General features: G+C 37.0%; 6 protein-coding genes and 1 non-coding gene across 16 annotated transcripts; 5 read left to right on the top strand and 2 right to left on the bottom strand.

The window, feature by feature from the left end:
- The first annotated feature begins 1,250 nt into the window (after positions 1-1,250).
- On the top strand, positions 1,251-7,633 carry LOC103845281 (rab3 GTPase-activating protein catalytic subunit). 3 transcript variants are annotated; one of them, XM_009122113.3, is made up of 22 exons: positions 1,251-1,560; positions 1,628-1,671; positions 1,748-1,811; positions 2,004-2,130; positions 2,213-2,280; positions 2,354-2,451; positions 2,683-2,854; positions 3,174-3,405; positions 3,714-3,840; positions 3,950-4,059; positions 4,172-4,264; positions 4,536-4,664; positions 4,808-4,941; positions 5,017-5,112; positions 5,268-5,335; positions 5,541-5,709; positions 5,784-5,855; positions 6,032-6,071; positions 6,220-6,497; positions 6,576-6,753; positions 6,835-7,055; positions 7,128-7,633. In XM_009122113.3, exons 1-22 carry the CDS (start codon positions 1,498-1,500, stop codon positions 7,446-7,448), a joined length of 2,904 nt encoding a protein of 967 aa, XP_009120361.1. In that variant the 5' UTR covers positions 1,251-1,497; the 3' UTR covers positions 7,449-7,633. The 3 variants fall into 3 exon arrangements, with proteins under 3 accessions (XP_009120361.1, XP_009120362.1, XP_009120363.1); XM_009122114.3 differs by having other exon boundaries at positions 7,131-7,448; XM_009122115.3 differs by having other exon boundaries at positions 1,289-1,560; positions 1,759-1,811; positions 7,128-7,594.
- Positions 7,634-7,890: 257 nt separating this feature from the next.
- LOC103845278 (protein LIGHT-DEPENDENT SHORT HYPOCOTYLS 5) lies at positions 7,891-15,510 on the top strand. 4 transcript variants are annotated; one of them, XM_033281828.1, is made up of 6 exons: positions 7,891-10,982; positions 11,015-14,159; positions 14,234-14,268; positions 14,429-14,525; positions 14,629-15,017; positions 15,234-15,510. In XM_033281828.1, exon 2 carries the CDS (start codon positions 11,089-11,091, stop codon positions 11,638-11,640), a length of 552 nt encoding a protein of 183 aa, XP_033137719.1. In that variant the 5' UTR covers positions 7,891-10,982; positions 11,015-11,088; the 3' UTR covers positions 11,641-14,159; positions 14,234-14,268; positions 14,429-14,525; positions 14,629-15,017; positions 15,234-15,510. The 4 variants fall into 4 exon arrangements, with proteins under 4 accessions (XP_033137719.1, XP_033137718.1, XP_033137716.1 ...); XM_033281827.1 differs by having other exon boundaries at positions 14,234-14,525; positions 15,267-15,510; XM_033281825.1 differs by having other exon boundaries at positions 14,234-14,525.
- A 194-nt stretch (positions 15,511-15,704) lies between these two features.
- LOC103845279 (protein LIGHT-DEPENDENT SHORT HYPOCOTYLS 5-like) lies at positions 15,705-17,677 on the top strand. The gene is made up of 2 exons (XM_009122112.3): positions 15,705-16,817; positions 16,928-17,677. The coding sequence occupies exon 2, from the start codon at positions 16,953-16,955 to the stop codon at positions 17,514-17,516; it is 564 nt and encodes a 187-aa protein (XP_009120360.1). The 5' UTR covers positions 15,705-16,817; positions 16,928-16,952; the 3' UTR covers positions 17,517-17,677.
- A 686-nt stretch (positions 17,678-18,363) lies between these two features.
- Positions 18,364-18,445, bottom strand: TRNAS-CGA. Its single transcript has one exon. It is a non-coding gene; the product is annotated as a tRNA-Ser (tRNA).
- Positions 18,446-18,548: 103 nt separating this feature from the next.
- Positions 18,549-20,177, bottom strand: LOC103845276 (cinnamoyl-CoA reductase 1). The gene is made up of 6 exons (XM_009122110.2): positions 19,950-20,177; positions 19,697-19,869; positions 19,424-19,609; positions 19,183-19,345; positions 18,913-19,099; positions 18,549-18,833 (listed from the first exon to the last, which is right to left on the bottom strand). Exons 1-6 carry the CDS (start codon positions 20,065-20,067, stop codon positions 18,689-18,691), a joined length of 972 nt encoding a protein of 323 aa, XP_009120358.1. The 5' UTR covers positions 20,068-20,177; the 3' UTR covers positions 18,549-18,688.
- Positions 20,178-20,225: 48 nt separating this feature from the next.
- LOC103845275 (glucan endo-1,3-beta-glucosidase 9) lies at positions 20,226-22,060 on the top strand. Its single transcript, XM_009122109.3, has 2 exons — positions 20,226-20,722; positions 20,838-22,060. Exons 1-2 carry the CDS (start codon positions 20,310-20,312, stop codon positions 21,919-21,921), a joined length of 1,497 nt encoding a protein of 498 aa, XP_009120357.3. The 5' UTR covers positions 20,226-20,309; the 3' UTR covers positions 21,922-22,060.
- Positions 22,061-22,299: 239 nt separating this feature from the next.
- On the top strand, positions 22,300-25,557 carry LOC103845274 (transcription initiation factor TFIID subunit 15b). 5 transcript variants are annotated; one of them, XM_033281817.1, is made up of 8 exons: positions 22,300-22,557; positions 22,698-22,815; positions 22,925-23,570; positions 23,672-23,822; positions 23,904-23,982; positions 24,472-24,749; positions 24,911-24,981; positions 25,155-25,557. In XM_033281817.1, the coding sequence occupies exons 1-6, from the start codon at positions 22,389-22,391 to the stop codon at positions 24,596-24,598; spliced, it is 1,290 nt and encodes a 429-aa protein (XP_033137708.1). In that variant the 5' UTR covers positions 22,300-22,388; the 3' UTR covers positions 24,599-24,749; positions 24,911-24,981; positions 25,155-25,557. The 5 variants fall into 5 exon arrangements, with proteins under 5 accessions (XP_033137708.1, XP_033137709.1, XP_033137707.1 ...); XM_033281818.1 differs by having other exon boundaries at positions 25,181-25,548; XM_033281816.1 differs by having other exon boundaries at positions 24,911-25,548.
- Positions 25,558-25,787: the final 230 nt, after the last annotated feature.

Raw genomic sequence — 25,787 nt, 5'->3', positions numbered from 1 at the left:
CCTCTTCAAGTGGGTCCGCCCCTGGTACAAGTAAACTAAAGCACGTGAAAAAATCATGCAGTAATGGCATAATCAAGTAATGACATAATCAATAAACAAGATTTATCAGTCTTCTGACAGTTTACACATCGGTAGAGTCCACGAACCGTGCGAACGTGTGTGGAAAAATTATTAGCCATAAATGTTCAGAAAATTACAGTAAATTTTTTGTCTGCTGAAATACTACAATCTTAATCCTTAATTAATCCATTGAAATTTAATTTTTGGAAAGCTAATAAGAAACTCACTATTGAGAAATTGTGGCAAAGAAAAAATGAAGAAAATGAGTAAGTTGACAGAGAATTGGTGTTGAAAATGTAATTGGCAGCGGTTGAGGGTTTGAAAAGGAGAATAATGGATTCAGTGATCTCTTGTGGAGAATCCGGTTATCTATCTGATGGATTAAATCTGATAATTAATCGCCAAATGAGAATGTTATCTATCTGACAACAACAATCTACCCTATATCAAAGTCAAACCATGTATTTTTTTTAATATTGCTTCTATTTTTGTTATTTTCTGATCAAAACTTAATTTAATTATATGGGCACTGAAATTCTTTTTTTTTATAGAACAACATTTATTAATCAGTAAAAATACTAATTTTCTCTACATCTTAAACTCTAAAAATATGTAAATATATTTATTTTTCTTTTTAATGAAAGCTATTTTGAAATTTTCAAAATCTTGATTAGGTGACGCTAAAGATATTTTTCTAGTTATTACAGGACACTTTACAGTCAATAATGAGAATTGAGAATTAATCATTTTACTTTTATGAAAATTTATATTAGCGGTTTTATGCTTTACACTGAATTATTTATATAAAAATTTATATCATCCATGTGAAAATCAATTTGCATCATATTAAAATTTTCATTAATTTGTATTACATTAATTATTTTGTGTAATTTTTCTATTAATCTATATAATTAATGATAAATCGTATTTTCAAAATTTAAAACTAAACCATTATGCTAGAACATTGATAAAACTTTAACCAAACCACTTAAGTCCGAATAGTAATGTTATCCGTTACCATTTGGACTTTGGAGCCTTAATCTTGTATCTAGCAAAAAAAATAGCATTCACAGATTAGATGTCTTGGGCTTCTTTTCAAACTGTCACTATTTCGGCATAAAAAAAAAGTATTCTAATGGACAATGTTGATATTGGCCTTTTTGTGACCGTCGGATTAGAAAATCGACAGCTTGATAAACAGACTGCAATCTGTTTCTTACTAAAAGAAACGGCACGCGTTCTTCTCACCGTCTGTCAAAGACCCCAAAAGTCAGCCAACGAACGACGACGTTTAACCTCATCGTACTCGTCTTCCGTAGCTACTTTACATCGTCGTTGGTTTCTTTTCACGGAGCGGATCTCTTCACCCGTGTGATCGGAGGATCTGCAACAGTTCCTTACCCAGAAAAAAAGAGCAATACGATTCACCCAATCTGTATGGCTTCAACGAGCAGACCGAAGTCTCTCCAAGAAGATGATGATGATGATGCGGAAGAAGAGGTATGCCACCTCCTAGACTTTTCATCGCCATGTGTTGTATTCATGGATCGTGAATTGTATTTTTCAGGTGCAACATTTCGATGATTTCACTCTTGCTTCTTCCTGGGAAAGGTATTATTCTACCTTCACGATTCGAACGATTGGTTTCGATACTCACCACTCCACCACTGACTCAGTTGCTTTTTAGGTTTATTTCAGATATTGAAGCAACTTGTCGTCAATGGTTAGCCGATGGTCCCAAAAACCTCGTGGTAACGTTTTCTTTTCCAAAATGTTTTAATCCATCTCTGATCGAGTTCTATAGTTGTTGCAAATGTGACTTGCTCTCCTAGTCTTCTATGGCCAGGCCTTAGAGCTAATTTTACTATTTTGATGTACAATGATGGAGTTAGACGTGTATTTGTTAAATATATTTGAGTTTCGTTATCGTTGTTTGAGTGCAGGAGAAGGGTGCTGTTACAGTGGAAGATTCGAAGAATCTGTTTAAGGTCAAGTACGACCTGAAAAACGTCACAAAGAGCTACTGTATGGAGTTCTACTTCCAAATTGATGATAATGGTAGCCAACGAGGTATATATGATTACAGGTTAATAGGCTTCGTCTTGGAGAAACTGTGTTTTCTGTTTCATGATTTGGTATCTGACTGATGCAGCGGGAGTTGATAATTGGAACACTAGTTCACATGATCTCCAGCTTTGCTTTGGGGTGAAGGATTTTCTGGTACGTTTTAAATCTATAGTTTCTGCCCTTTTACTTATTTTGATATTTGATTGATTGTTCTTGCATCTTCTAGTTGATTGCTCCACAAAGTGCCAGTGGGGTGCTTCTTGATACACCGGAGTCTAGCAAGCTTCTGAGTTCGGTTGCTATTGCTTTGTCTAACTGTGCCAGGTGCGATTTCTTAGCTAGTAACACCATTTTAGCTTAGCATCATCGAATGAAACTCTTACAATACACTGTTTCTTTGAGTTGATACCAAATTGTCTACCTATTACGCTGAAGTCTTGGAAATCAAAGTTGATAGAAATGTGTTGTCCTTGAGGATCTTTGCTAAAGAGATTTATCTTTGAGGTGAATATTTGGTTGAGTGTTCAATAATTTTCGTACGACTTTGGTATGCAGCTTGTGGCCAGCCTTCGTCCCTGTGCATGACCCTTCACGGAACGCATATATTGGAATCCAGAATATGGGCACTGTTTTTACTAGAAGATTTGAAGCAGATCGCATTGGTAGTCAAGTCCCTGTGAAACTCATGCACCTAGAAGGACTATATGAGTTGTTTGTTTCTAAGTTTGTAAGTCTTTGTGGATCCTACTTAGTAATGTTAATTAGTACGGTAATTGGTTTTCTAATCGGATTAAAAAAACTTATCAAGCATTAGCCATCCACTGCTGAAAAGTGGGTTTCCAGTTTAGTTGCTTCTAATGTTCATTTTTCTTCACACACTATACTGCTGCAGTATGTATTTTATGCTAAATGCTTCAAGCTTGATATTCTGAAGGGATACATTTTTTAATCTTGCTTGAGATCCGGTCCAACGTGGATTATTCTGTCACGTGATTAAACGGTTTTGCTATATATTGTACTAATCAACAACGGTTTATTATTTGAAGGTTTATTCTGGAGTGGACTTCTCAATGCATACTTTCAAAGTTCATTTTATGATGAGGCTAACATACGAAACCTTCACATCTGACGAGGATGATGAGAACAATGATATTGATGAATTTATGGGTGACAAAGCTGACACTGCAGAACACCATGGCTCTGAGTCACGCAACAAGGTGCACTGGGACGATGATTGTCCCTGGAGTGAGTGGTACTCTGCTGAAGATCCACTTAGAGGTACATCCGTTGAAATATGTTTCGTCTTTTTACACTACAGTCTACACAATACGTACCTTCCTTTACGATTTGTATTTTACCTCTCAGTCTTAAAGATTAGTTCGGATGTGTGTGTTTTCCGCGATTATACTACGCATATATATAATATACTATCTGGTCTTAACAGACCTCTGTATTCCAAAATACACTAGATGATAATTGATGAGTGATGACAATCATGTATCTTTCTTCAAGCATAGGGTGGTCTTTGGTGTTGGTATATGCTATTCCAGGAATTCATTATCTAACTTTGTGGCTGATATGGACAGGATTCGAATTGGTGGTCACATGGGCTGATAGGACTGTAGAAAACACGCTTGAGATGGCTGAACTTGAAAATGCTACACCTCATGAAGCTGAGAAGTGGATTTTACATCCAGTCCTCTCACCATATCTGTAAGAATTGCTTCTCATAGTTCTCCCGTCTAGAACAAAGCAGTAGTGTGCATGTGTTGTGGTGTATTATTTCTCCCTTTCAGTTTTATAACAAATATTGTTTTACCAGGGGTGAGCCTTCACATGGGAAAAGAATTGATTTTTCGTCCCAACTACTTTGCTTGGTTGAAGCATTGGGTACATCTTTCGCAGCTCAGTTTATGGAGGATTTCGTGTCAGGTCTGTTGTGCAATTTTGTGTGCTTTTAAACACATTTCGAAACTCCCTGTGTGCTTATATTCTTTTACAGCTTTAGCTTTTCCTGACTATTCTACTGTCTAATGTTTTGCAGTGGAAAATTCAAGCTCTGAAAGTTTGAAGACTTCAGTGGTCATACCTCCTCCAACAGTTCTTGATCGGGTGATTAAAGATCTCTTTCATGAAGGTATTCTTCCACTATATTTTGTATGGACATAGATGCATGTATACGGCCTATGTTTATGGTAGCATAGATATAAGTACGGACGTAGATGCTGGGTTAAGAAGGATCTGACTAGCCATATAATAATATTCAGTTTGAAGTGTTCAAAATTTTGATTCTTGAATTTTAAGATTTGCAACCGGGAGCATTTGATAATTTTCCCTTAGGTCCCAAACACTTGTTAGAATTTAGAGATGTGGAATTGTTTCACCTTTTTTTCAATTTAATTTCGCAGGATCTAAACTCCCAAATTTTACTAAAGGCGAACACCGGCTTTCTCGAGCTCTTAAGGCTGCACCGCTTGAATCTCTGTTCACACAATTTTGCTTGCACTCACTGTGGTTTGGCAACTGCAATATCCGTGGTATGTGCCGGTAGATTATGCCATATTTGGTCACCCATGCATTATTTATAGGCACAATTGATTAAATTGCCAGTGCCGTTACGAAAATCAATGCTTGACTAATGAATATTGTTTTTTTTTCGTTTTCTCCATCCCATTATTAGCCATTTCCTTTCTCTGGGTAGAGTTTGTCCGTGAAGTTCGTTGGTGTTGGGAAGAGTCACAGCCGTTGCCAAAAATGCCAATCGACGGTTCTATTGATTTATCCACTTGTTTGATCCACCAGAAGTTGCATCTGGTAATCCCCTATACATACTTAATCGGAAAAGTCAAGTTTCTTGTAGATACCAACAGTTTCTTCTTTGTTGACCAGCTTGCAATTTGCATTGAAAAAAATCGTGAAATGAATGAAGAGTTCCTAGACTGTATAGGAAGTGACGACAGTTCAGACGCTTCTGTTTCCGTGGAGGTGATTGGCTAAGTTTTTTTGTACATTTTATGAATTTGTTATTATGTGCTGCCATGTATGTGATTAATTAAAGTAACAAGCTTCAAGCTTGTTATTATGTTCCTTGGGTGTCTCTGAGTTGTTGGCTTTCAACATTTCTTTGAATGAATCTTCAGGAAAATCACAAGGTCGACAAGAGAAGAAATAGATCCTCAAAAGCAGACCTACAGAGGAAACGTGACAGGTGAACTTAGCAAGTGAGGGCTCTTAGGTTCTCTTTGTTATTAGATAGATGAAACTCTGATTGCATGTTATTACAAATACTCATTCTCATTCTTCTTTTCTTCCATTTCCAATATAAAATGATGGTAACTTTTGAATGTTCCAAGCTCATAGAGAGGAGACCTTCAGAAGGGCTTAGTGTTTATATCCCTTTTTCTTGGATACAGCTCAATTGCAGAAGATACATCTAATCAACTCAGATTTGAGAGGAAAGCTGAAAGCAAAAATTCTGTGAACCAAATCCGTACAGATGCCTTCAGGAGGGGTTCAGCTGGACCAGTGGGGACCATGATGCTCCTGAAGTCACATCAGCCACTCCATGCCCCATTTACCCAGGTTACTGTTCGACTTGGACTCGTCTGTTTATTATCTTTGTTTTTAACACCCTCAAATTTCCTTGGTTATGACAGGATCCACCTCTTATGACTGAGGACATGCACGAAGAGAGACTCCAGGCTGTGGAGGCATTTGGTGATTCCCTTGTAAGCTTAAATTCTCTTCCAGTAGAAGTGAATATGGCTTGGTTATCTGCTAAGTAGTCTATATAAGCGTATTTTTTCTTGACAAATATGTGCATTGCGCTGCTTGCTATAATATGGGTTATTTAGTTTGTCGTTGTTTGACTACTAACAAACTAATTTTGCCCTTTGAATTTCAGAACGTTCCTGGCCAGTTGGAGAAGGACATCTTATTATCTGGTGAGATTTAATATTCTCTCTGTTGTTTATTAGAGTGAGTACAATGAAAGGGCACAATAGAAGCAGATAGTTTTGCAGACTACCATACATCCCACACTTCATTTCTTCTTGTATTATTATTTGTCTGATCTCACGAAGGTGATTGCAGACATGTCAGCATTCAAAGCAGCAAACCCAAATGCTGTGTTCGAGGACTTTATCAGATGGCACTCACCTGGAGATTGGGAGAGCTCTGAGCCTGAAGCTGCTGAAGCATCGGCAGGCTCCAGCACCGAAGGCTCGAAGGATAAATGGCCTCCTCATGGTCGCCTTTCTAAACGGATGTCTGATCAAGGAAATCTCTGGCGGAAAAGTTGGAATGATGCACCCGCTTTGCAAGCCGATGACCAAAAACCCCTCCTTGACCCAAACCGAGAGGGAGAAAAGGTGAGTGTCTTTTTGAAATCATTCAATAACCTCTTACGAGAGTTAGGTTTGACCTCATTGTGTTGACAAATTTCTCAGATTCTTCATTACCTGGAAACAGTGAGGCCCCATCAGCTCCTTGAGCAAATGGTCTGCACAGCCTTCAGAGGAGCAGCCGACACTCTTAACCAGACAAACTTCGGGGACATGAGACAAATGACCTCTAAATTGGAACAGCTCTACCTCATCATCAAATCTACTTTGGGAGTTCTACAGCGTAATATTGGTTTCTATCCTTAAGAATACAATTTTTCTTTAGGTCCCTCTTGTCTCTATAGTAACAGAGATTTGGATGCAGGCAACCATGTTCCAGATAGAGAACAGACCGTCAAAGACCTGACACGTCTCTGCGTGGCCTTTGAACACGTAGAGAAGTTGGTAACGGTTGCCGCATCTCTTCACAGAAAGTTCCTTGACGCATCACGCCTAGCTCAAGTTATATTCAGTGACTTCTACTCCCTTTATGTTCCAATGATGGGAATAAACTCAAATGACGAAGAAGAGAACAAAAGCAGGACGGTAAGTCATCATTAAACTAGCGAGAATCTCTTTTTATGGTAATGAACTAACGTGCCTGGTCATTTGAAACAGCAGGAGATGCAAGTAGGGAGACAGGAAGTGAGTTTCAGAGAGAGACAAATGGTGTCGAATCTGTTCTCGCCGCCATCAGCGAACCAGTCTTGGAGAAAAGTGTTGAGTATGGGAAATCTACTAAACGGACACGAACCTATTCTCAGGGAGATCATTTTCTCCACCGGAGATGACGTCAACAACGGAATCCATTACGCTGCAGCTGCTGATGTGGCGGCCAGCGGTGACCGGAGAGGAGAAGAAATCGAGACACATAGAATGTACGTTTCTGGAACATCTAACGATCTCCGAGTTGCACTCTCTGTCACTTCCTGCGATTGAATTCTTTTTTTTCATTTTGGTCCTTTAATTTTCGATATTTATTATTTAATAGAAATTTAGCAATTGAACAAATTTCAAAGCGTAATTTATTCCTTGATGTGTATTAATTCAGACTAAATAAATCTCACATATGTGTACTTTAAGTATTTAACATTAAGGAATGCATGATTTTTTTCGTCAATCAACCTAATTGATTTGTATAATTCTTAAACTTCCCTACGTATTTTTATATTTTCTTGGAATTAAGTCGAGAGAATGTGGCGACTGATACCAGTATTTTAATTTTCGGTTACATTTTTATACTATTTTGCATCATCTGAAGTTTCAATCATATGGGTATAAACGAGTCAAGATGACGTAAATGCAATTCAAGTGTCATAATTAAGACTACTCAACTAACGTTTTTAAAAGACAAACAAAAGATTAGTTCTCTTTGTTACTTGTGCAATATAAAATGTAATCATGTGATGCCAAGCATTAGATTGAGTGGGTTCAAAAAGGATTTGCACAAAGGAGAAAAAGATAATGTATTTTATCAAGCTATACAGCCAGATTGAATTATGTTTGTGCTAGCAGGAAAACAAAACATGCTATTTATACGAATGTGAATTAAATCTAGAAGAAGCTTACTAAATTGATGATTATATATATTATTGGTAGAGATGACGTTTTCATTCTTCGATGATAAAAAGAAATGATGAAGAATGAAGAGTTTTGTGGTAGGGACTTCATTAAATAGTTGTCATGTTTGACATGATTCTGATAAATGATAATCATTCTTCTCTCTTATCCTAATTTATAAATAAAAATGAGAGATGGTGTGTGCACCATTGTATTTTTTGGTTTGCCATACACAGCACAGTCTAATAGTAAGGTAATATATCTCAAGTCCTAGAGTAGCTAAGATAACATGTAAGCATTAATATTCGTTTATAAATATCACGCTAAAGTGAAAGGCGTGACCGTATAGGTCATGAGATTATGCACTAAACACAACGAGATTAAGTAAATTAAATGTCCTAGTGATTCAATGATTTCCTCAAATTATGGACCTTGTATAAATGGGTACATATAATACAGTCAAGTTGATAGACTAACAAAAACTATTATACGGTGTTATTAAGGACATTCAGACTTGTGTGTCTCTACAAGGAAGTTGACTAGTTGGTGGTCTAGTGTGAACTAAAGTGTTAGTATTGATACTCTTGAGATTAAGACACAACATCAAAATCATACCGTATTTATAAATAAATAAACACAACAAATAATATATACCGTCAATAAAGTACTATTTAAGCAACATGCACATACAGTTAGTTACAACTTACAAACTTGCAAAGCTTACAGCTACTAATCAGCGAACTATTAACTTCGATACGTGAACTTGATAAAGAAGTTAACTACTTTCCAATGAAAGTATAAGGGGAAAAGTTGTATTTCCTATAATAGAATAAATATTGGACCGACGACCTATTGATATGATTTGATGTATCAACAATATATATAAATCACGGGAAAAAATCGACTATATAATAGAGCATTTGATTTGAATGGAAGTCGCCTTAACGTCGTTAACTTGATCTTCCCTAAAACATAGCCCTTAAGTTCGTGAAAAAATGCTTTTCACACCCTGTTAATTATCATCCTTATGTTGGTTGTGGAAATTACATGAGAAGTTATGTAATCGATAATATGTTCTGTGTTACTGATTCATGACCATGAGGTCCCTAAACATATCCACAATAGGAAAACTAAATACAATCGAGATAAGGATAAGCTAATAGATAAGTCTAAGCTAGATATATCGAAGTATATCGTAATATTACATACTATTTTTTGTGTAAATCTAAGTGATGAAAGATATATGTAGTGAAAAAGTTGCGAAATATGCAATTTTTTTTAGTGGAACGAGTTCTGACTTCTGAACAGATCCTAATTTTTCTCTAAACCGGGAATCAGCAGGTGTGTAATACTTAATGACATGACGTAAAATCTCATGGGAATCGAACTAGGAAACATGATATATCCATTTCGAAGCTAAACTACTAGTCCAAAGCCAACGCACCTTTAGAAGTTTGAATCTGTATACACTATGTACATCTTTCATTACTGTCAAAATTGCTTTACTTTTTAGATGAACATGCAACATTATGTCATATGATATTACAAACAAATATCAACGGATATCCACTAAAGAAAAGTTATACGCTAATCATGTAAATTGCCATTAATCTATACTATTAAAAGGGAAGCATTCTTAAAAAATTTACTTATGCATGTTATTTGGACCTATTAGTTAGACTAACACTATATAATTCAGCTTATTTTTAAGCCAAAATAATATTCCATACATCAACTCATAATTTCCTTAATGTATAAAAAGAAGTATTGTAACTAACAATACTTTCTTAAAAAATCTACTTATGCAGGTTGTTTGGACCTATTAGTTAGACTAACACCATATAATTCAGCCTATTTTTAAGCCAAAATAATATTCCATACATCAACTCATAATTTCCTTAATGTATAAAAAGAAGTATTGTAACTAACAACGATATTTTACCTAAAGATTTTATAATTATTTTCTTAATACAGAAAATAACTTAAGGAAATAGTCATAACAAACTGATTAATATTAATGTACATATTTTTAAATATTAATGTCCCATTTTAAAACTAATTTATTTATATATGTAGTAGAAAAAAATATTAAATTTTGATGAAATCTTATTAAAATTTGTAATTTTTTTTATTTTTAACTTGAATTTGCGAAAACTGAGTTTTAATATTGAACTAGGTCTGATTTAACTCAAATTCAGTTTTTAGCACAACTCAAAACCAGTAAGAAGAGCGAGCCAGGATCCGACTGGTTCGATCGTACGGTCCGATCAGATTTTCAAAACATTGATTAATACAGTTCAATAATTAAAAAATATATTTTTAATAATGAATATTTTTACTACTAAAAATATACATATCATCTTTAAATCTATTTCAAACAAATCTCACAATATAAAAAATAATGGATAATAAAAACATTAAAAGTCAATAGTTATAATGTGAAACAAAAAAAAATTATACTAGATTTAAAATTTATTAAGATTAAAAACCTCAAACCCGCGCTTCTTAAGCGCAGATCAAAATCTAGTTAATATACTTATAAGCCTAGATCATTAGGTTTTGCTAACACTTTATATTCATTTGTTTTCTTAATCAAAACGTAAAAGTAGATGTGAATTTATTTTTTCTCAAAAAATAGATGTAAAATCTTTAATTAACAAGACGTCCCATAAAAAAACTAAGACATAGGCAAAATATTTCTAAAAACACGGTGGGTCAAAGAAATTAGATGGGTCTCAGTTTCCATTTTCTCCTTTTCTGTTTCACACTGAAATAAAAATGATGATGGGACGTATAAAAAGGTGAGAAACTACAATATGAATAATCAAATCCAACTTGTTGCTTGTGACTTGTGACTTAACATAAGATAAGAACTCATCCTTTCTTTCTCTCTCAGACACACGACCCACACACACACACACACACACACACACACACACACACTGACACACACAAAGATTCACAAGCAAAATCAAGACTAAAATCTAAAGAACGTCCTGACATAATTACACGATCAAAAATGGAGGGAGCGGCGATGGCAGCGGCGAGTTCCTCATCATCACCAAGCCGCTACGAGTTGCAAAAGAGACGAGACTGGAACACTTTCCTTCAGTATCTAAAGAACCACAAGCCACCTTTAACCCTGTCTCGTTGCAGTGGCGCACACGTCATCGAGTTCCTTAAGTACCTCGACCAGTTTGGTAAGACCAAAGTCCACGTCGCGGCTTGTCCCTTCTTCGGAGTACCGTACCCACCGGCTCAGTGCACTTGCCCTCTCAGGCAGGCTTGGGGAAGCCTCGACTCTCTCATCGGCCGTCTAAGGGCTGCGTTCGAGGAGATCGGCGGTGGTCTTCCAGAGTCAAACCCTTTAGCTGCCAAAGCGATTAGGATCTATCTTAAAGAAGTACGTGAAACTCAGGCTAAGGCTCGAGGGATTCCCTACGACAAGAAGAAACGGAAACGACCTCGTACAGCTAAGGCAGCTCAAAATCCCCATGATGGATCGAGTGGTGGAGAAGGTGCCGGTGGAAGTGGTGATTCTGCTTTGGTTGTTTCTGCAACTGTGGTATAGTCCAAATATAAGATGCTAATTCTAAATATAAGAAAACTTTGGTATAGTAATTCTCTGGTGTTCTTTACTTTATAAATTTTATATGTTGTGTAGTCGTTTATTTGAGTTGTAGAATGCAATTATAAATGGAAAAAGACGGATCATAGATTATTATAACATGGATCTTATTATGTTTAGTTATTTACATCATTTATTTTTCACCGTGATTGATCAGTACGAAAGTGTATAATTGTGATGTGTGTACGTTCCGAGTCTCGGGTCTCACGTGAATTGTGATTTCTCTCACAAGTCACGAATCTTCAGGTGCTTGCTTTTAAAAGCTTGTATGATGATGGATTGATGGTGATGATCATCTTCCTATACTCCCACTTTATTTTATTTTCTTCTTTACAATTTCAACGTCTCAAGAAATATTTGAGTTCCCTTTATATGCTTCGACCTTTGATTTTAAAAACCATTTACATTTTTTGTGTGCAAAAGAGTGTTTTTTTCACGTCTCCAGAAATCAAGCATTGTAAATAGTTCTTCACAGCGTAAATTGAATATATATAATTTTTTTTTACATATAATACGTAGAGAAGTGTGTATGATTGTTTACATCAGGTTTCATAATATTTTCTTTAGCATGATAGCACGTTATGTACTTGTTAATCTAGAATATATAAAAGTTATGATATAAGCAATTGAAAGTATTTACATAAGATTTTGAATCACTAACTATTATAGTGTACCAAATCATTATTTTAATTATTTAATATTTGTGAAAATGTCAATATTGCTAAAACATGATATTCCAAATAAAATTGAAATAGATATAAAATAAGACAAACAAACAAAAGAAAAATGATAAAAAGAAAATCCATTTGATATATACTAACATAAACAATAATTTGTGTATATGTAATGCTCATATACTATTAATGTTTATATAATTGTTTCCAAGGGGTATTAAAATTCCAATTAAAACTACAAAAAAAAAACATTGTTTTACTTTGTTCAAAAAACGTTATTAACATTACCAGTAAAGAATGTTTAATTTTGTATAAAAAAATATTACCAATTTCAATGCATTATACAGTCATACAAACTTCACTATGGTAAAATATAACTAACTAGATCAAGCAAAGATAAATTTAATATTCTAGATTCCTTATATTTATCATCTCATTAAATAAAATATTACTTAATATTAGTAAAAAAAATTATATTTATTTTCATTTTTCTTTTATCAAAACAGTATTCAAAAATTTAAATTTTAAAAATTAATTTTGATTAAATCTAAATCTAAATACGATAATATCACATATATTTAAAATTATTTAAATAAAGTCTTTTCAGTTCAATTGTACACACAACTAATATATAATTATCACATATTTATTTTAAAACTTTGTTGAGTACAAAGCAAAGTTAAATATTATAAATATATATTAGTCGTTTTGCATTTAGTTAATAGACATATAAAAAACTTTTAAGTACAAAGCAAGTAATATTTAATATAACTTTCAGAAAGTAAAAGAAAATTTTAATACTTTACAATTATATATATTATTATCTCAATATATAAAGTGTTACTTATTATTACTTAACATTAATTGTATTTCTTTTAATTTTCCTATAAAAACATATTTCATATTGGTTAAGTTTATCAGCATAATTGTTTTAAGAGTTTATCAACTTATTTATTGTGAGTAAATTTTCTACTTAAATAGTACACTCCTCGATATATTTATATTTAAAATAATTAAATAAAATTATTTAAAATACATATGTGCACTTAATAAATATATAACCATCAAGAATTCATTGCAAAACTTTGTTAACTAAAAACAAGGTTGAATACTACGCATAATTTAAGAAATATATATAATAATTTTAAAGTAAAAATTAATATTTTAAATAATATAAATATGTTATAAACAATATTTATAAATGTATATATAAGAAAATATATACTAAGTAATAATAAAATTAAAGAGTACAATTTTATAAACAAAAATATGTAGGCAAAACAAAAAAAATCATAAAATATGCATTTTATAAAAAAAACAAAGTTTTTATAAATTATTAAATTTTGTAAATTTAATATATATATATATATATATATATCTATATATATATATAAATGTTTGTCTCCCTCCTGTTGCGCCACCTCAGCGCCAAGTCAGAAATTCGAGTTCTGGCGTTGTGACACGTGTCCAGGTAAGTAAAGTTTTGCGTTTCATTTAATCTACGTGTAATGGCCTTAGATGGTTTGTTGTGTGAATGGGCTTAAGACTCCGTAAGTTTTCCGGCCCAATGAGAAGGAGTCTGTCCCTCTAACCCTAGCTGCAGTGAAGAAACGAAGTTCGTCTTCTTCTACGTGCAATGGCCAGACTGTGACTTTTGCGATTCTTCTCACGACCTGAAACAGTTTGATTAATGGCTTTGTGTTTAATCCCATTGATTCACACCTCCACGATGTGTCTACAAAGCGTTGTTTGGATCTGGAAGTCGGTGTGGTTTTGGTATAAATATATGTGAGATCCCTCGCCTTACTCATATTCTCTTAGTATCTCCTATATCTCTTACTAATTGACGTTGTTATAAACAGATCTGGCTTTTGGAAGGTCTGTATGCGAACAAGAGGTGAGCTCACCAATCTTGGACAATAAGAGAACGAAGAAAAAGCGTTTCCACCGCCACACACCTCACCAGCCCCAATGGCTTGAATCATATTCTCTATTCTTCTCTACTCAGTTGTTTTCTCCATCTCTTTCTTTATGTTCTCTTATGGTTTTGTTTACAGAGCGTATCAGCATCCAGATGAGCAACTTAGCATATAATTGAGTTTAGCTCCAAGACAGATCAAGATTTGGTTTCAGAACCAAAGAACACAGACGAAGGTTTTCTACTTTTTATTTTCTCTCTTCCTCGCTTTTTCTCTTCTCCAAAAAATAAACTAAAGAGTAGTCCTTAGTTTTGCTTTTCCATCGTTTCTTCTTGCAGCCACAACTCAAGAGAGCTGATAATTGTGCACTCAAGGAAGAGAATTATAGGATTCGTTATGAAAACGATGCCATTAGAGAAGCTCTCAAATACGCCACCAAAACTCTTACTTTGATGAACAGAAGATTTGAATCGAAAATGCTTAGAGAAGAGTGATGTGAACATGATTTTCAGTTGGATAATAGCCATCACAGCAGAGATCAAGATGGGACGCAAGTTAAGAAAGACAACAACGGATGCGGTGGCGGAAATTCTTGTGGTGCCGTGTTCACGCGGTGGTTTGTGGCGAGGTGAGGAGACAAGAGGGATGAGAAGGGAGATTGAGCATGTTGTCTAGAAGTAGATTACTGTTATCCGCACTATCAGAAGTTCTCTGACAATGTAAACCAGTAAGTTCCTCTCCGAGTTGATTTATGTTAACGCTTCTTAGATGGTTTTAAGGGCTTGCTGAAGTAGACCATTATGCAAATCCATGGACCTCTGATTCATTGTATTTCCATAAACTATTCCTGCAAAACTATTGTCCCATTGTTTAAAGCGTTCATGGACCACAAAGGTCTTATTATCGTACACCTTATTAATTGCTTGCAAACGTTTGATCTTAGGTACTGATTTTGACTTTTCAAGGGTATCTACAGGAGCATCACTTCATCTTTCTACTTGCTCTGCTAGCCATCTTTCAATTCCTTGAAGCACGTAAACATCAACTCCAAGAGTGAAGATAGCTTTTACATTCTTTTGAAAATAAGGTAGAAAGATGATGATCAAATTTTTAGTATGCTATTAGAAGTTATATTATTATTGTTTTTCTTTATGAATTTAGTTTGATACATTGCTTATTAGATTCTGGTTGTTATATATTATTTATAAGTTCGTCTCTTACATGGTTTAAATTGCGGTAGAAGAAAGACAGAAAGTAAGAACAATTATATTTAAACAAGACGAAGTCAGCCACCTTCCTCATTTTAGCATGAATGAATATGCCCACTATAGTAAATATTTAATGTTATATACATATTTCATGTAAAGTTCGAGGTTGAATGACCGAGATGTGAGCAGACGGTTTATGAAAAAACAAAAGACACAAAAGTGACTAAGCTATTAGGAAGTACTTAATTAACATACTTAAGAACACTTGAGTAAGCATAAAAATAAAACGTATGTTAATGCTTTGCTCTTCAAGGTTGAGGACAATAAACATAAAAACAAGAAGCATTTGTAATAAATGGATGATATAATGATCATGCAAGCCAATTTCGTATATGAGAAAAAAACTCCAGTTATATATCATGTATTAGCATCTGACGTCCAAAGACAACTATATTATAAATTTTTAACCACGATGCAATATTTTATACTTTGTTAGAAATTATTTTGATCACCAACCAATTCTGAGAAAATAACATTGTTATACAAATAAAATTATGACATTATCCAAACTAATTATATATATAATGAAAATACATCAACTTAGATGGAGAGGAAAGAAAGAAATCAAAATATCAAATGTCATAATACCCTTAAAAGTTATAAATTTAACGGTGGTCTAAAGCAAAAAAAAATTAATAAAAAAATAAAATTTAAAACAACTGTTAATTTAAAATTTATTTACCTAAACTTAAATAAATGAGGTAATAAATATATTCAGATTAAACTAAGCTTAAATCATTTTAATATTTTTATACATCACGTGATATATAATTTACAATAATAAAATAACAAATTTTGAGTAGTACAAATTTTAAATTTGCTAGACCAAAAATTAATAAAATAAAAAGTCTAATTTTATATTCTTTTTAGTAATTTATATTTTAATAGTAAATATAAATATATACATAATATTGAAATAAAATAAAATGATAGAATTAAAAGTAAATATAACAGAAAAATCCCGGGCGTAGTCCGGGCCGACCCTAGTATATATATATATATATAACAACTAAACTAAATTATTGATACTAGTTTAAGCCCAACACCTCAGATACAGACAATACTCCACTGGGCCTCGGCGCTGATATTCACCAAAGCCCAACACCTCAGATACAGCCAAAACACAACGGCTCCCTGAAGCAGCAGAAACAGAGCAAAGATGGTACGGTGGTGAAGACGCTCTCCCGAGAAAAAGCAGATTTTGATCCTCTCCAAGCTTTAGCCGATGACTCACCATGACAGCTAACGATGTAGATAAGGTTTACTTTTTCTCATCTAGATCCTTCCATGAGATTGTATAAAAACATAGTGAGTAAAAGCATATCCTTAAAGAAAAGTTTACATCTTTTTCATCCCCTCTTCATCTCAGACCCTCAAAGATTCTCAAATCACAGATGGATGGAGAAACCGCAGCAGCAGCGAAGAAGGCAGTGGCAACAGTGGCGAGTTCCACCGCATCGCCGAGCCGCTACGAGGCACAGAAGAGACGAGACTGGGACACTTTCGTCAAGTATCTAAAGAACCGCGAGCCACCTCTCTGCCAGTGTCGTTGCAGTGGCGCACACGTCATTGAGTTCCTCAAGTACCTCGACCAGTTTGGTAAGACCAAAGTCCACGTCGCGGCTTGTCCCTTCTTCGGAGAACCGAACCCACCGGCTCAGTGCACTTGCCCTCTCAGGCAGGCTTGGGGAAGCCTCGACTCTCTCGTCGGCCGCCAAAGGGCTGCGTTCGAGGATATCGGCGGTGGTCTTCCAGAGTCAAACCCTTTCGCTGCTAAGGTCGTTAGTATCTATCTGAAGGAAGTACGTGAAGCTCAGGGTAAGGCTCGAGGGATTCCCCACGGCAAGAAAAAATGGAAACGGCCTCGTGTAGCCAAGGCGACTCTAAACGCCGATGATGGAGGAGGTGGCCGTGGAAGTGGTGTTGCTGCTTTGGTTGTTTCTGCAACTATGGTTTAGTATAAATACCCGTTGCTAAATCTAATTATAGTGTTCTTTGCTTTATAAATTTTATAATTTGCGTATTCGTTTATTTGAGTTGTGAAATGCAATTATAAATGGAAAAAGACGATCGTAGATTATTATAATATGGTTCATATTATGTTTAGTTATCGTGTATACACGTTATGTACTCGTTAATATTAACATGATAGGGAAAAGAGGAATTATGGTACAAACTCAAGATCCATTTATCTTATAAATGGCAAAAATGTATATATAAAAAATAGTGGGTGGTCTATAATTAAATATTTGATAAGGACTAGTGGCCAACCTAGCATTAATTATACAACTCTTGATCAGTTCATAAATCTCAAACTCAAAGCATTTTCTTAGCACACAAAAGTTAGCTAAGTAAATATATAGATAGTAGAGATTATTACATGAAATTTCAGATCCATGGCTAGTGCTTTGAAACTCCGCAGATTAGTAAGATGGCAGACTAAATTCCTGATCATGATCATGCATTCCCCCATTATCTTCAAAGAAAAAGAATTTTGAAAATGAGCATAGTTACTAGTTGTTTAAAATTATGATACAATTAAAAACTACATAATGATCATGATCATGCATTCCCCCATTATCTTCAAAGAAAAAGAATTTTGAAAATGAGCATAGTTACTAGTTGTTTAAAATTATGATACAATTAAAAACTACATAATCTTATTTTGGAAATAGAAGAAAATGGTACATGAAACCGTTAAGACTTGTCACTACTCACTAGTGTAGGAGGTGATTTCCGTTACGGACATAAAGTAACGCGTATATTTTGGAAACAGGAGGAAATAGCAAATTAAAAGAAAAAAAACGTCGACAGCAGGATTCGAACCTGCGCGGGCAAAGCCCAATTGATTTCGAGTCAATCTCCTTAACCACTCGGACATATCGACAATTTGTTTAAGAAGCAACACCAAATTATTATAATAGAAATAAGTTATTTAAAACGGCAATCCGAAATGTATGTTTGATGATAAGAACCTCAGAGCTGATCCATTCACAGGGAATAAATAATAGTTGGATCTTGTATATTACATACAACAATGTGCAGCTTATTCAAATTACAAAGTCTTATATAACATGACATGATTCTGCTGCCACCATAATTTGTTCACTGCTAGATCAAGCAAATGAGTTTAAGATATATATCCTTTGCTTTTAAGACTCTCCACACCATCCTTGATGATATCCTCCATGGAACTGAACTCTAACCCCAATTCCATCAGCTTCTTTGCTGCGTTCTTGGCTCGGAGTAAACCCGGTTGAGTCTCTCTCGGTAACCTAACACATTTTCCCCAATGCAAGTTATTGAGAGTTATATATATACTTTGGCTTAAAAGAGAGTTTGTGACATTCTTACTTGGGGACACTGTAATTGGGATAGAGTTCAGCTACTTTGGCTACGAAATCACCGTAGTGAGAGATGGCCTCAACGCACAAGTGTCTTCCTTTAGCAGATGGGTTCTCGTAGACAAGTATATGAGCTAATGCCACATCCTTGAAATGCACCGAACCCATGAAGAAGTTCTCGTATGTCTCTGTACACCCTGTGGAATATACATACATTCAAAAAGAGGCTTAGTCACATAGACCAATTTCAAATATGTGAATAAAACAAAATAGAATATACCTTCAAGGAGGCGTTGAAGCATGAGCATGCTAGCGTTGATGGATGGAGGAATGACAGGACCCATGACGGTTCCTGGATTCACCACAACCACATCTAGTCCCTTCTCCTCAGCAAACTCCCAAGCTGCCTTCTCAGCAAGCGTCTTAGAAAGTGGGTACCACAACTACCAAACACCACAAGAATCAAAACTCATATAGATTACAAAATCAAGAAAAGATGTAAATTAGAGAAAGTAACATACTCCATTTTGCTTGCAGAAGTCTTCATCAGCCCAACAGTCCTCGTTCTTGATCTTATCAGCAGGCCAGTTGGGGCTTGGGGTTATCGCCGATATGGAAGACGTCACCACAACCCTCTTCACGCCGGCTTCTTTCGCCGCCGTGAGTACATTTAATGTCCCCTTAACCGCTGGATCAAGTAGTTGCTTCTGTGAAAAATACATGCATACACTCAAGTGAACTAATCATCATCGGTCCATTTAAAAGCTAAGATTTTTTGGAACTGGATTTAAAACCTCTGGATCTTGGACTTCGTCGACGATACAGGGAGATGCGAGGTGGAAAACGCCGGCACATCCGTTGACGGCGGCGGAAACAGTGTCGTACTTCAGTAGATCCATCTCGAATAGATGGAGGCGCGTGGCTGCACCTTCGAGAGCTTCCAGATGTTTGGTCTCTTTCTCATCCTCTGCAGCACAAAATCAATAGCGGTTAGTAGGAAGATACTGTTACCGGGGGAGATGATCAGATGAATAGGATAAAGATTACGGAGGTTTTTCACGGTGGCGTGGACGGAGTAGCCGCGGAGGAGGAGCAGATGGACGAGCCACGACCCGATGCAGCCACTTGCGCCGGTGACACAGACTACTTCTCGTTCCGTCGACATTGATGATTTTTGCTTAGAGCGTTTCAGTTTCAGACAGTAAAGTAACTCTTTCGGACACACTCTCTCTCTCTTTTGTCTGTATGAGAATCGAGAATGCAATGCCACGTGGCACAAGGACTTACGCGAGATTGATTATCGTTGCTGCTGATAAAACTTAAAGCCCAATGATATAATTTCAAGCCCAACTTTTAAACCTCATGCTGTTTTAATAAAACGGCACGCAGTTCTCTTTGTTTTTAAACATGGAATGTCTTCTTGGCCCTGACAGTATCGTCCGTCAATCGAGGAGCTTCACTGAATTAATGACTCGTCGGCTGTATCTCCTCCTCCCTCTCCTCCTCGCCGTCACGGCGGAGATAAGCCTAACGAAATTCTCCGCCGGAGCCATCGGCGTGAACTGGGGGACGGAAGCTTTGCACCCTCTTCCACCTTCCAAGGTCGTAGAGCTTCTGAAATCCAACGGCATTGCGAAAGTGAAGCTCTTCGATGCCGACCCAAAGGTTCTCCGAGCTCTCTCTGGTTCAAACATTGGCGTCACCGTCGGAATCCCTAATTCCATGGTCAAGAGCTTGAATGCGTCTAGAAAGGTAGCAGAGAGCTGGGTCCATGACAATGTCACTCGTTACTTCGATGGAGGAAACAGAGTTCGAATCGAGTAATCTTCAAGTTTCCCTTTTAACTAGATTCCGAGATGAAAGTTTCCTTTTTTAGACCAGTTTCTTGATTTAGATTTATTTATTGGACTTAGCAACTTGGATTGGTTTGTACAGGTACGTGGCAGTTGGAGACGAGCCGTTTCTCCAGAGCTATGGCAATCAGTATAGGCCTTTTGTCATTGGAGCAGCGATGAACATCCAAAACGCTTTAGCTAAAGCTAGCTTGGCAAGTGAAGTGAAAGTCGTTGTCCCTTCCAGCTTCGACTCTTTTCTTTCTGAATCCGGTCGAGCTTCTTCAGGACACTTTAGAGCTGACCTCAACAAGACGATGATCGAACTCCTCTCCTTTCTCACAAGGCACCACTCTCCTTTCTTTGTGACGATCTCTCCTTTTATAAGCTTTCGCCAGAACAAGAACATCTCCTTAGACTTTAGCCTCTTCAAAGAAACAGCTAAAGCTCACAAAGACGGACGTAAAGCATACAGAAACAGCTTTGACCTTAGCTACAACACGCTTGTAACTGCATTGTCTAGTATTGGGTTTCCGGATGTGGATATCGTCGTGTCGAGGATCGGTTGGCCTACTGATGGAGCAGCAAACGCCACGTCACCGACTGCTGAGGCCTTCTTGAAAGGATTGATGGGTCACTTGGAGAAAAAGACTGGCTCTTCGCCGCGCTTTCCGGTTGAAACCTACATTGAAAGCCTCTTGGACGAAGATAAAAGAAACGTGTCTTCAGGGAACTTTGAGCGGCACTGGGGAGTGTTCACGTTCGATGGTCAAGCCAAATACAGTTTCAGTTTCAACCACAACGCAAAGAAACTGGTTAACGCGCAGAACGTTCAGTACCTTCCTCCTAAGTGGTGCGTTGTGAACAACAACAAGGACTTGTCAAACGCGTCAGCAAAAGCGCTAGAGGCGTGTTCTGTCTCGGACTGCACATCGATACTTCCTGGTGGGTCGTGTTCAGGGATAGGATGGCCGAGAAACGTGTCGTACGCGTTCAACAGCTTGTATCAGCAAAGTGATCACAAGGCAGAAAGCTGTGACTTTGGTGGACTTGGTTTGATCACTACCGTTGATCCTTCTGAGGATAAGTGTAGGTTCTGGATTCAGCTTGATACTTCTCATTCATCTCCTCACATTCCTATTTTCTTTCTGAGCTCGTCTCTCCTCCTACTCTTCCTACTGTCTTGACTTGACTAACGTTGTAGTTGTAGTTACACTGTTCTTGAGTTTTGCCTTTATCCTTGAGACTTGAGGATATATCCTTCATCAATGCTAAGTCTGTGTATTCGGTTCGATTAATTCAAGTTTCAGATTTTTCGGTTTTCAATTTTGATATACAAATAAAAACCGCACTGAAATCGGTTCAAATTGGTCCGGTTTGGTGTATTTTTAAGTCAAGAACCGGCAAATATCAAAAAGTTTATTGGATCACTACTCAGAATTGATTCAAATCTCTGAAAATAGCCCACATGGAAACTGTTACTGGGCTGGGCTTCAATAAGGTTGCAAGAATATGGGGTTTTGGACGGTGTCGTTTTGAGTAGAAAGCAATGTTCAGCTCAGATGTAGTAGAAACGCGACAATTGTTTTAACGCAAAAGGCTCACAATTAGCTAAGAGTTTTTCTGGTCTGTTGTCTATCGCAAACCCTAGGTCATGTCTGGGACGTACAATCAAGGCGGCGGCGGCGGTGGTGCGCCTATTCCGTCGTACGGTGGTGATGGATACGGAGGAGGTGGAGGTTATGGAGGTCGCAGTGCCTCTGGCGGAGGTGGATACGGCGGACGCGGTGGTTACGGTGGCGGCGGCGGTAGAGGAAATCAAGGTATGGGATTTATATCGTTCTAGATCTGAAGGATTCGTACTTATGATTCTTTAGATCTCTAGCTTTGTTTCTTCTGTTGAATTATTACTTTCTTTTCATCTTGCTAATGATTTGATTCGATTCGATTCGATTCGATTCAGGCGGTGGTGGTGGATATGGTGATCGCGGTGGAAGAGGAGGCGGCGGCGGCGGCGGGAGAGGTGGTGGTGGTAGAGATGGTGGCGGCAGAGATGGTGATTGGCGTTGCCCTAACCCAAGGTAATCTTGGGTTTGACTAGAATCCATTAGTTCTGCCCTTGTGTAATGATTGAAATTGGATTCTCTGTTGAATAGTATGTTTACACTGGAAACTGTTTTGTATATATAGCTGTGGGAACGTGAACTTTGCAAGGAGAGTTGAATGTAACAAGTGTGGTGCACCTGCTCCTTCTGGCACGGGTGACCGAGGAGGTGGCCGAGGTGCCAGTGATCGTGGTGGTGGTGGTGGTCGTGATAGTGGCCGTGATAGTGGTAGGAGCTACGAGAGTAGTAGATATGATGGTGGCAGTAGGAGCGGTGGTGGTGGTGGCTCTTATGGGAGTGATAGTCAACATAGGGGTAATGGTTCTTATGGTCAGGGTCCTCCACCTCCTTTGGCGGCTATTCCATCCTACGATGGTTCTGGCAGTTACCCTCCTCCACCCATGGGGTATGGAATGGAAGCAGTTCCCCCGCCTTCAAGCTATGCTGGTGGTCCACCTTCGTATGGTGGTCCCACAGGGGGTTATGGCGGTGATGCACCGAGCACTGGTGGTCGGGGTGGTAGAGGTGGTGGTGGCTACGATGGTGGTAGTGCTCCTCGACGCCAGGAACCTAGTTATGAAGATGCACCTGCTGAAAAAGTCAAGCAGTGCGACGAGAATTGTGATGAAACTTGTGATAATGCCAGAATATATATCAATAATTTACCTCCGGATGTGACGACCGATGAACTCAAGGATCTCTTTGGTGGCATTGGTCAAGTAATTACTCTGGTCTTTTTACCTCCGTTGTGTCTTTAGCCGTAGATTCTTGTTTCTGTATATGTTTTTTGGTGTACTGATTGAGAGTGCACTTTCTGTTGAATCTATAATAGGTTGGAAGAATCAAGCAGAAGCGGGGTTACAAAGATCAGTGGCCATATAACATCAAGATTTACACTGATGACAAGGGAAAGAACAAAGGTGACGCCTGCCTGGCTTATGAAGATCCTAGCGCAGCACACTCGGCAGGCGGCTTTTTCAACAGTATGTACCATGGAATTGCTGTCTAGTTTTTTGAATTGCTTAAAAGTTCTACTTTATGAATGATGGTGGATTGTTTTGTAGATTATGAAATGAGGGGGAACAAGATTAGTGTAACGATGGCAGAGAAGTCTGCACCTAAAGCTCCTGCTTTTGACCAGAGGTAGGTTTCTTGATTCTTTATTATTACTTCACATTTTCTTTCTCGTTGCTAGTTAGCTGTCACCCCTGCTACATCTTATAGATTTTTGTTGGGAATATTTCTGTTTGTTGTTGCAATGTCGGCTTTTTTTGTTGTTGTTTGTAAGAACTGTATGGACCTTCTTTTCTTCTGGTGGAGCTACTTAGTTTACTGCTCTGTATGCCATCAAAACTGCGTCTAGATCGATATAGGAAACAATCCACTATCTTATCTCTTTAATTTTAGCTGTGGCTGTTTTTTTATTTGTGAAGATTTCTTTGTTTATGCTTCTTCCAAGCATAGTTTTTGGCTATATAGAGCATGCTATGGTAATTCCCCAAACAAGTTGCTTCTTTAGTTGGCCTTCCATGCTCTATATGGCTCGACCCTCTTGTGTTTTGAGTCACTTGATAAGCTGACTTCTATTAGTTGGTGATAATGTGATTTTTATAAAACTTGTAAATGGTGCAGAGGCGGTGGTAGAGGAGGAGGAGGAGGAGGTGGCTATGGTGGTGGTGGGGGAGACAGAAGAAGAGATAACTATGGTTCAGGACCAGACAGAAACCACCATGGAGGAAACCGTTCTCGTCCGTATTGAGAGAAAGAGTTGAATCAATGAATCAGCTGTTATGTATTCTAAGAGTTTGTGTGTTGACGGTTTTGGGAATTTTAGTTAAATGTTGCATTTTGATGAGGAAAATGTTCTATAAATCATCATCATATATTGGAGATACAAACAAACAAAAGAGGTAGGTTTTTGTTCACTTTGACATTGAGCAAAATAAACCCCTTCTACTCCCTTAGTTTTTCTTGTTTTGTTCTGTTTCTTTTGGGGATCGGTTATTTATGCATGTGTGCTTCGTGTGTTTTTGTTCACAATGTGAATTTTTTGTTGTTTTTGTTTTTATAGAAGGGAGTGGAAAACTACCTCCAAAATGCATTGCAAAATGGTGGGTAAGATAGGGTTCATGATGATTTCAGGTGAGTGCATTCATCTTCTTTCACTTCCCCTTTCTACTTCACACATCCCTTTGTTATTTCTCTTCTATTCATCATAAACAAACTAGTCATATTCTCCATCTTGTAATATTCAACTCATTTAGGCAAACATACAATTCGTGAAGCTATTATTCTTTTCCTTCTTTCTTTTATAGCACATATGTTCCATGACAAACGGCAGGAGTGGGGGGCCGGCTAGGCACTCGTGTCTGATCCGTGGAACCTGCAGTATGCTTTCAAATTTCAAAGACCAGCTTGATGAATCTAGTGCTTACGAGATCCGTTTTTTTTTTTGTTAGACCCGTGTGGCTATATATAGCTAGCTCTGAGTATTTACGAACCAGTGGCGGTTTTAGGTCAATATAAGTAGTTCCAAAGAGAAGGGTATCTCATCAGGTCTTTTAAGATGCGTCTTGACACGACAATAGCCAGTTGGGATATTGTTGATGTCTGAGTTAGACCTGTTTGATATTTCCTATAGTTGCCGACATGTTCTGAAAGAATAAAAGGATCTTTAATCATTTGTTTATTGTTATTTGTTTTTACTAATCGTCTAAATATGTTAGTTGATAGAATCCATCATAACTGGAACTGCTTATGTTGAACGTCTAAATTCTACCACAAAAGAAAACGTAATGGATTCTCTTATTTTGTGATTTTATTTCTCAATTCGACAAGGATCCTCTTCTCAATGGTGTAACCACATTATTTTTGGTTTAACGCTCTGCACCTACCATCACATTGTGATTTTAAATTCGCCCACATAGTACAGAATTGGATGTTACACA

Source organism: Brassica rapa, chromosome A10 (assembly GCF_000309985.2).
Source record: "Brassica rapa cultivar Chiifu-401-42 chromosome A10, CAAS_Brap_v3.01, whole genome shotgun sequence".
Taxonomy (NCBI): Eukaryota; Viridiplantae; Streptophyta; class Magnoliopsida; order Brassicales; family Brassicaceae; genus Brassica; species Brassica rapa.
This window is presented reverse-complemented; position numbering and strand designations above follow the sequence as displayed.

Excerpts from the sequence above, each read along its gene's own strand:
- LOC103845281 (XM_009122113.3), top strand. The coding sequence starts at position 1,498 with ATGGCTTCAACGAGCAGACCGAAGTCTCTCCAAGAAGATGATGATGAT. Across the intron at positions 4,265-4,535 it reads TAAAGATCTCTTTCATGAAG|GATCTAAACTCCCAAATTTT; the intron begins GTATTCTTCCAC and ends TTAATTTCGCAG. Across the intron at positions 5,336-5,540 it reads CTACAGAGGAAACGTGACAG|CTCAATTGCAGAAGATACAT; the intron begins GTGAACTTAGCA and ends TCTTGGATACAG.
- LOC103845278 (XM_033281828.1), top strand. The coding sequence starts at position 11,089 with ATGGAGGGAGCGGCGATGGCAGCGGCGAGTTCCTCATCATCACCAAGC.
- LOC103845279 (XM_009122112.3), top strand. The coding sequence starts at position 16,953 with ATGGATGGAGAAACCGCAGCAGCAGCGAAGAAGGCAGTGGCAACAGTG.
- LOC103845276 (XM_009122110.2), bottom strand. The coding sequence starts at position 20,067 with ATGTCGACGGAACGAGAAGTAGTCTGTGTCACCGGCGCAAGTGGCTGC. Across the intron at positions 19,610-19,696 it reads ACGAAGTCCAAGATCCAGAG|AAGCAACTACTTGATCCAGC; the intron begins GTTTTAAATCCA and ends TATTTTTCACAG. Across the intron at positions 18,834-18,912 it reads CCCAATTACAGTGTCCCCAA|GTTACCGAGAGAGACTCAAC; the intron begins GTAAGAATGTCA and ends AAAATGTGTTAG.
- LOC103845275 (XM_009122109.3), top strand. The coding sequence starts at position 20,310 with ATGGAATGTCTTCTTGGCCCTGACAGTATCGTCCGTCAATCGAGGAGC. Across the intron at positions 20,723-20,837 it reads GGAAACAGAGTTCGAATCGA|GTACGTGGCAGTTGGAGACG; the intron begins GTAATCTTCAAG and ends TGGTTTGTACAG.
- LOC103845274 (XM_033281817.1), top strand. The coding sequence starts at position 22,389 with ATGTCTGGGACGTACAATCAAGGCGGCGGCGGCGGTGGTGCGCCTATT. Across the intron at positions 22,816-22,924 it reads TGGCGTTGCCCTAACCCAAG|CTGTGGGAACGTGAACTTTG; the intron begins GTAATCTTGGGT and ends TTGTATATATAG. Across the intron at positions 23,571-23,671 it reads TTGGTCAAGTAATTACTCTG|GTTGGAAGAATCAAGCAGAA; the intron begins GTCTTTTTACCT and ends AATCTATAATAG.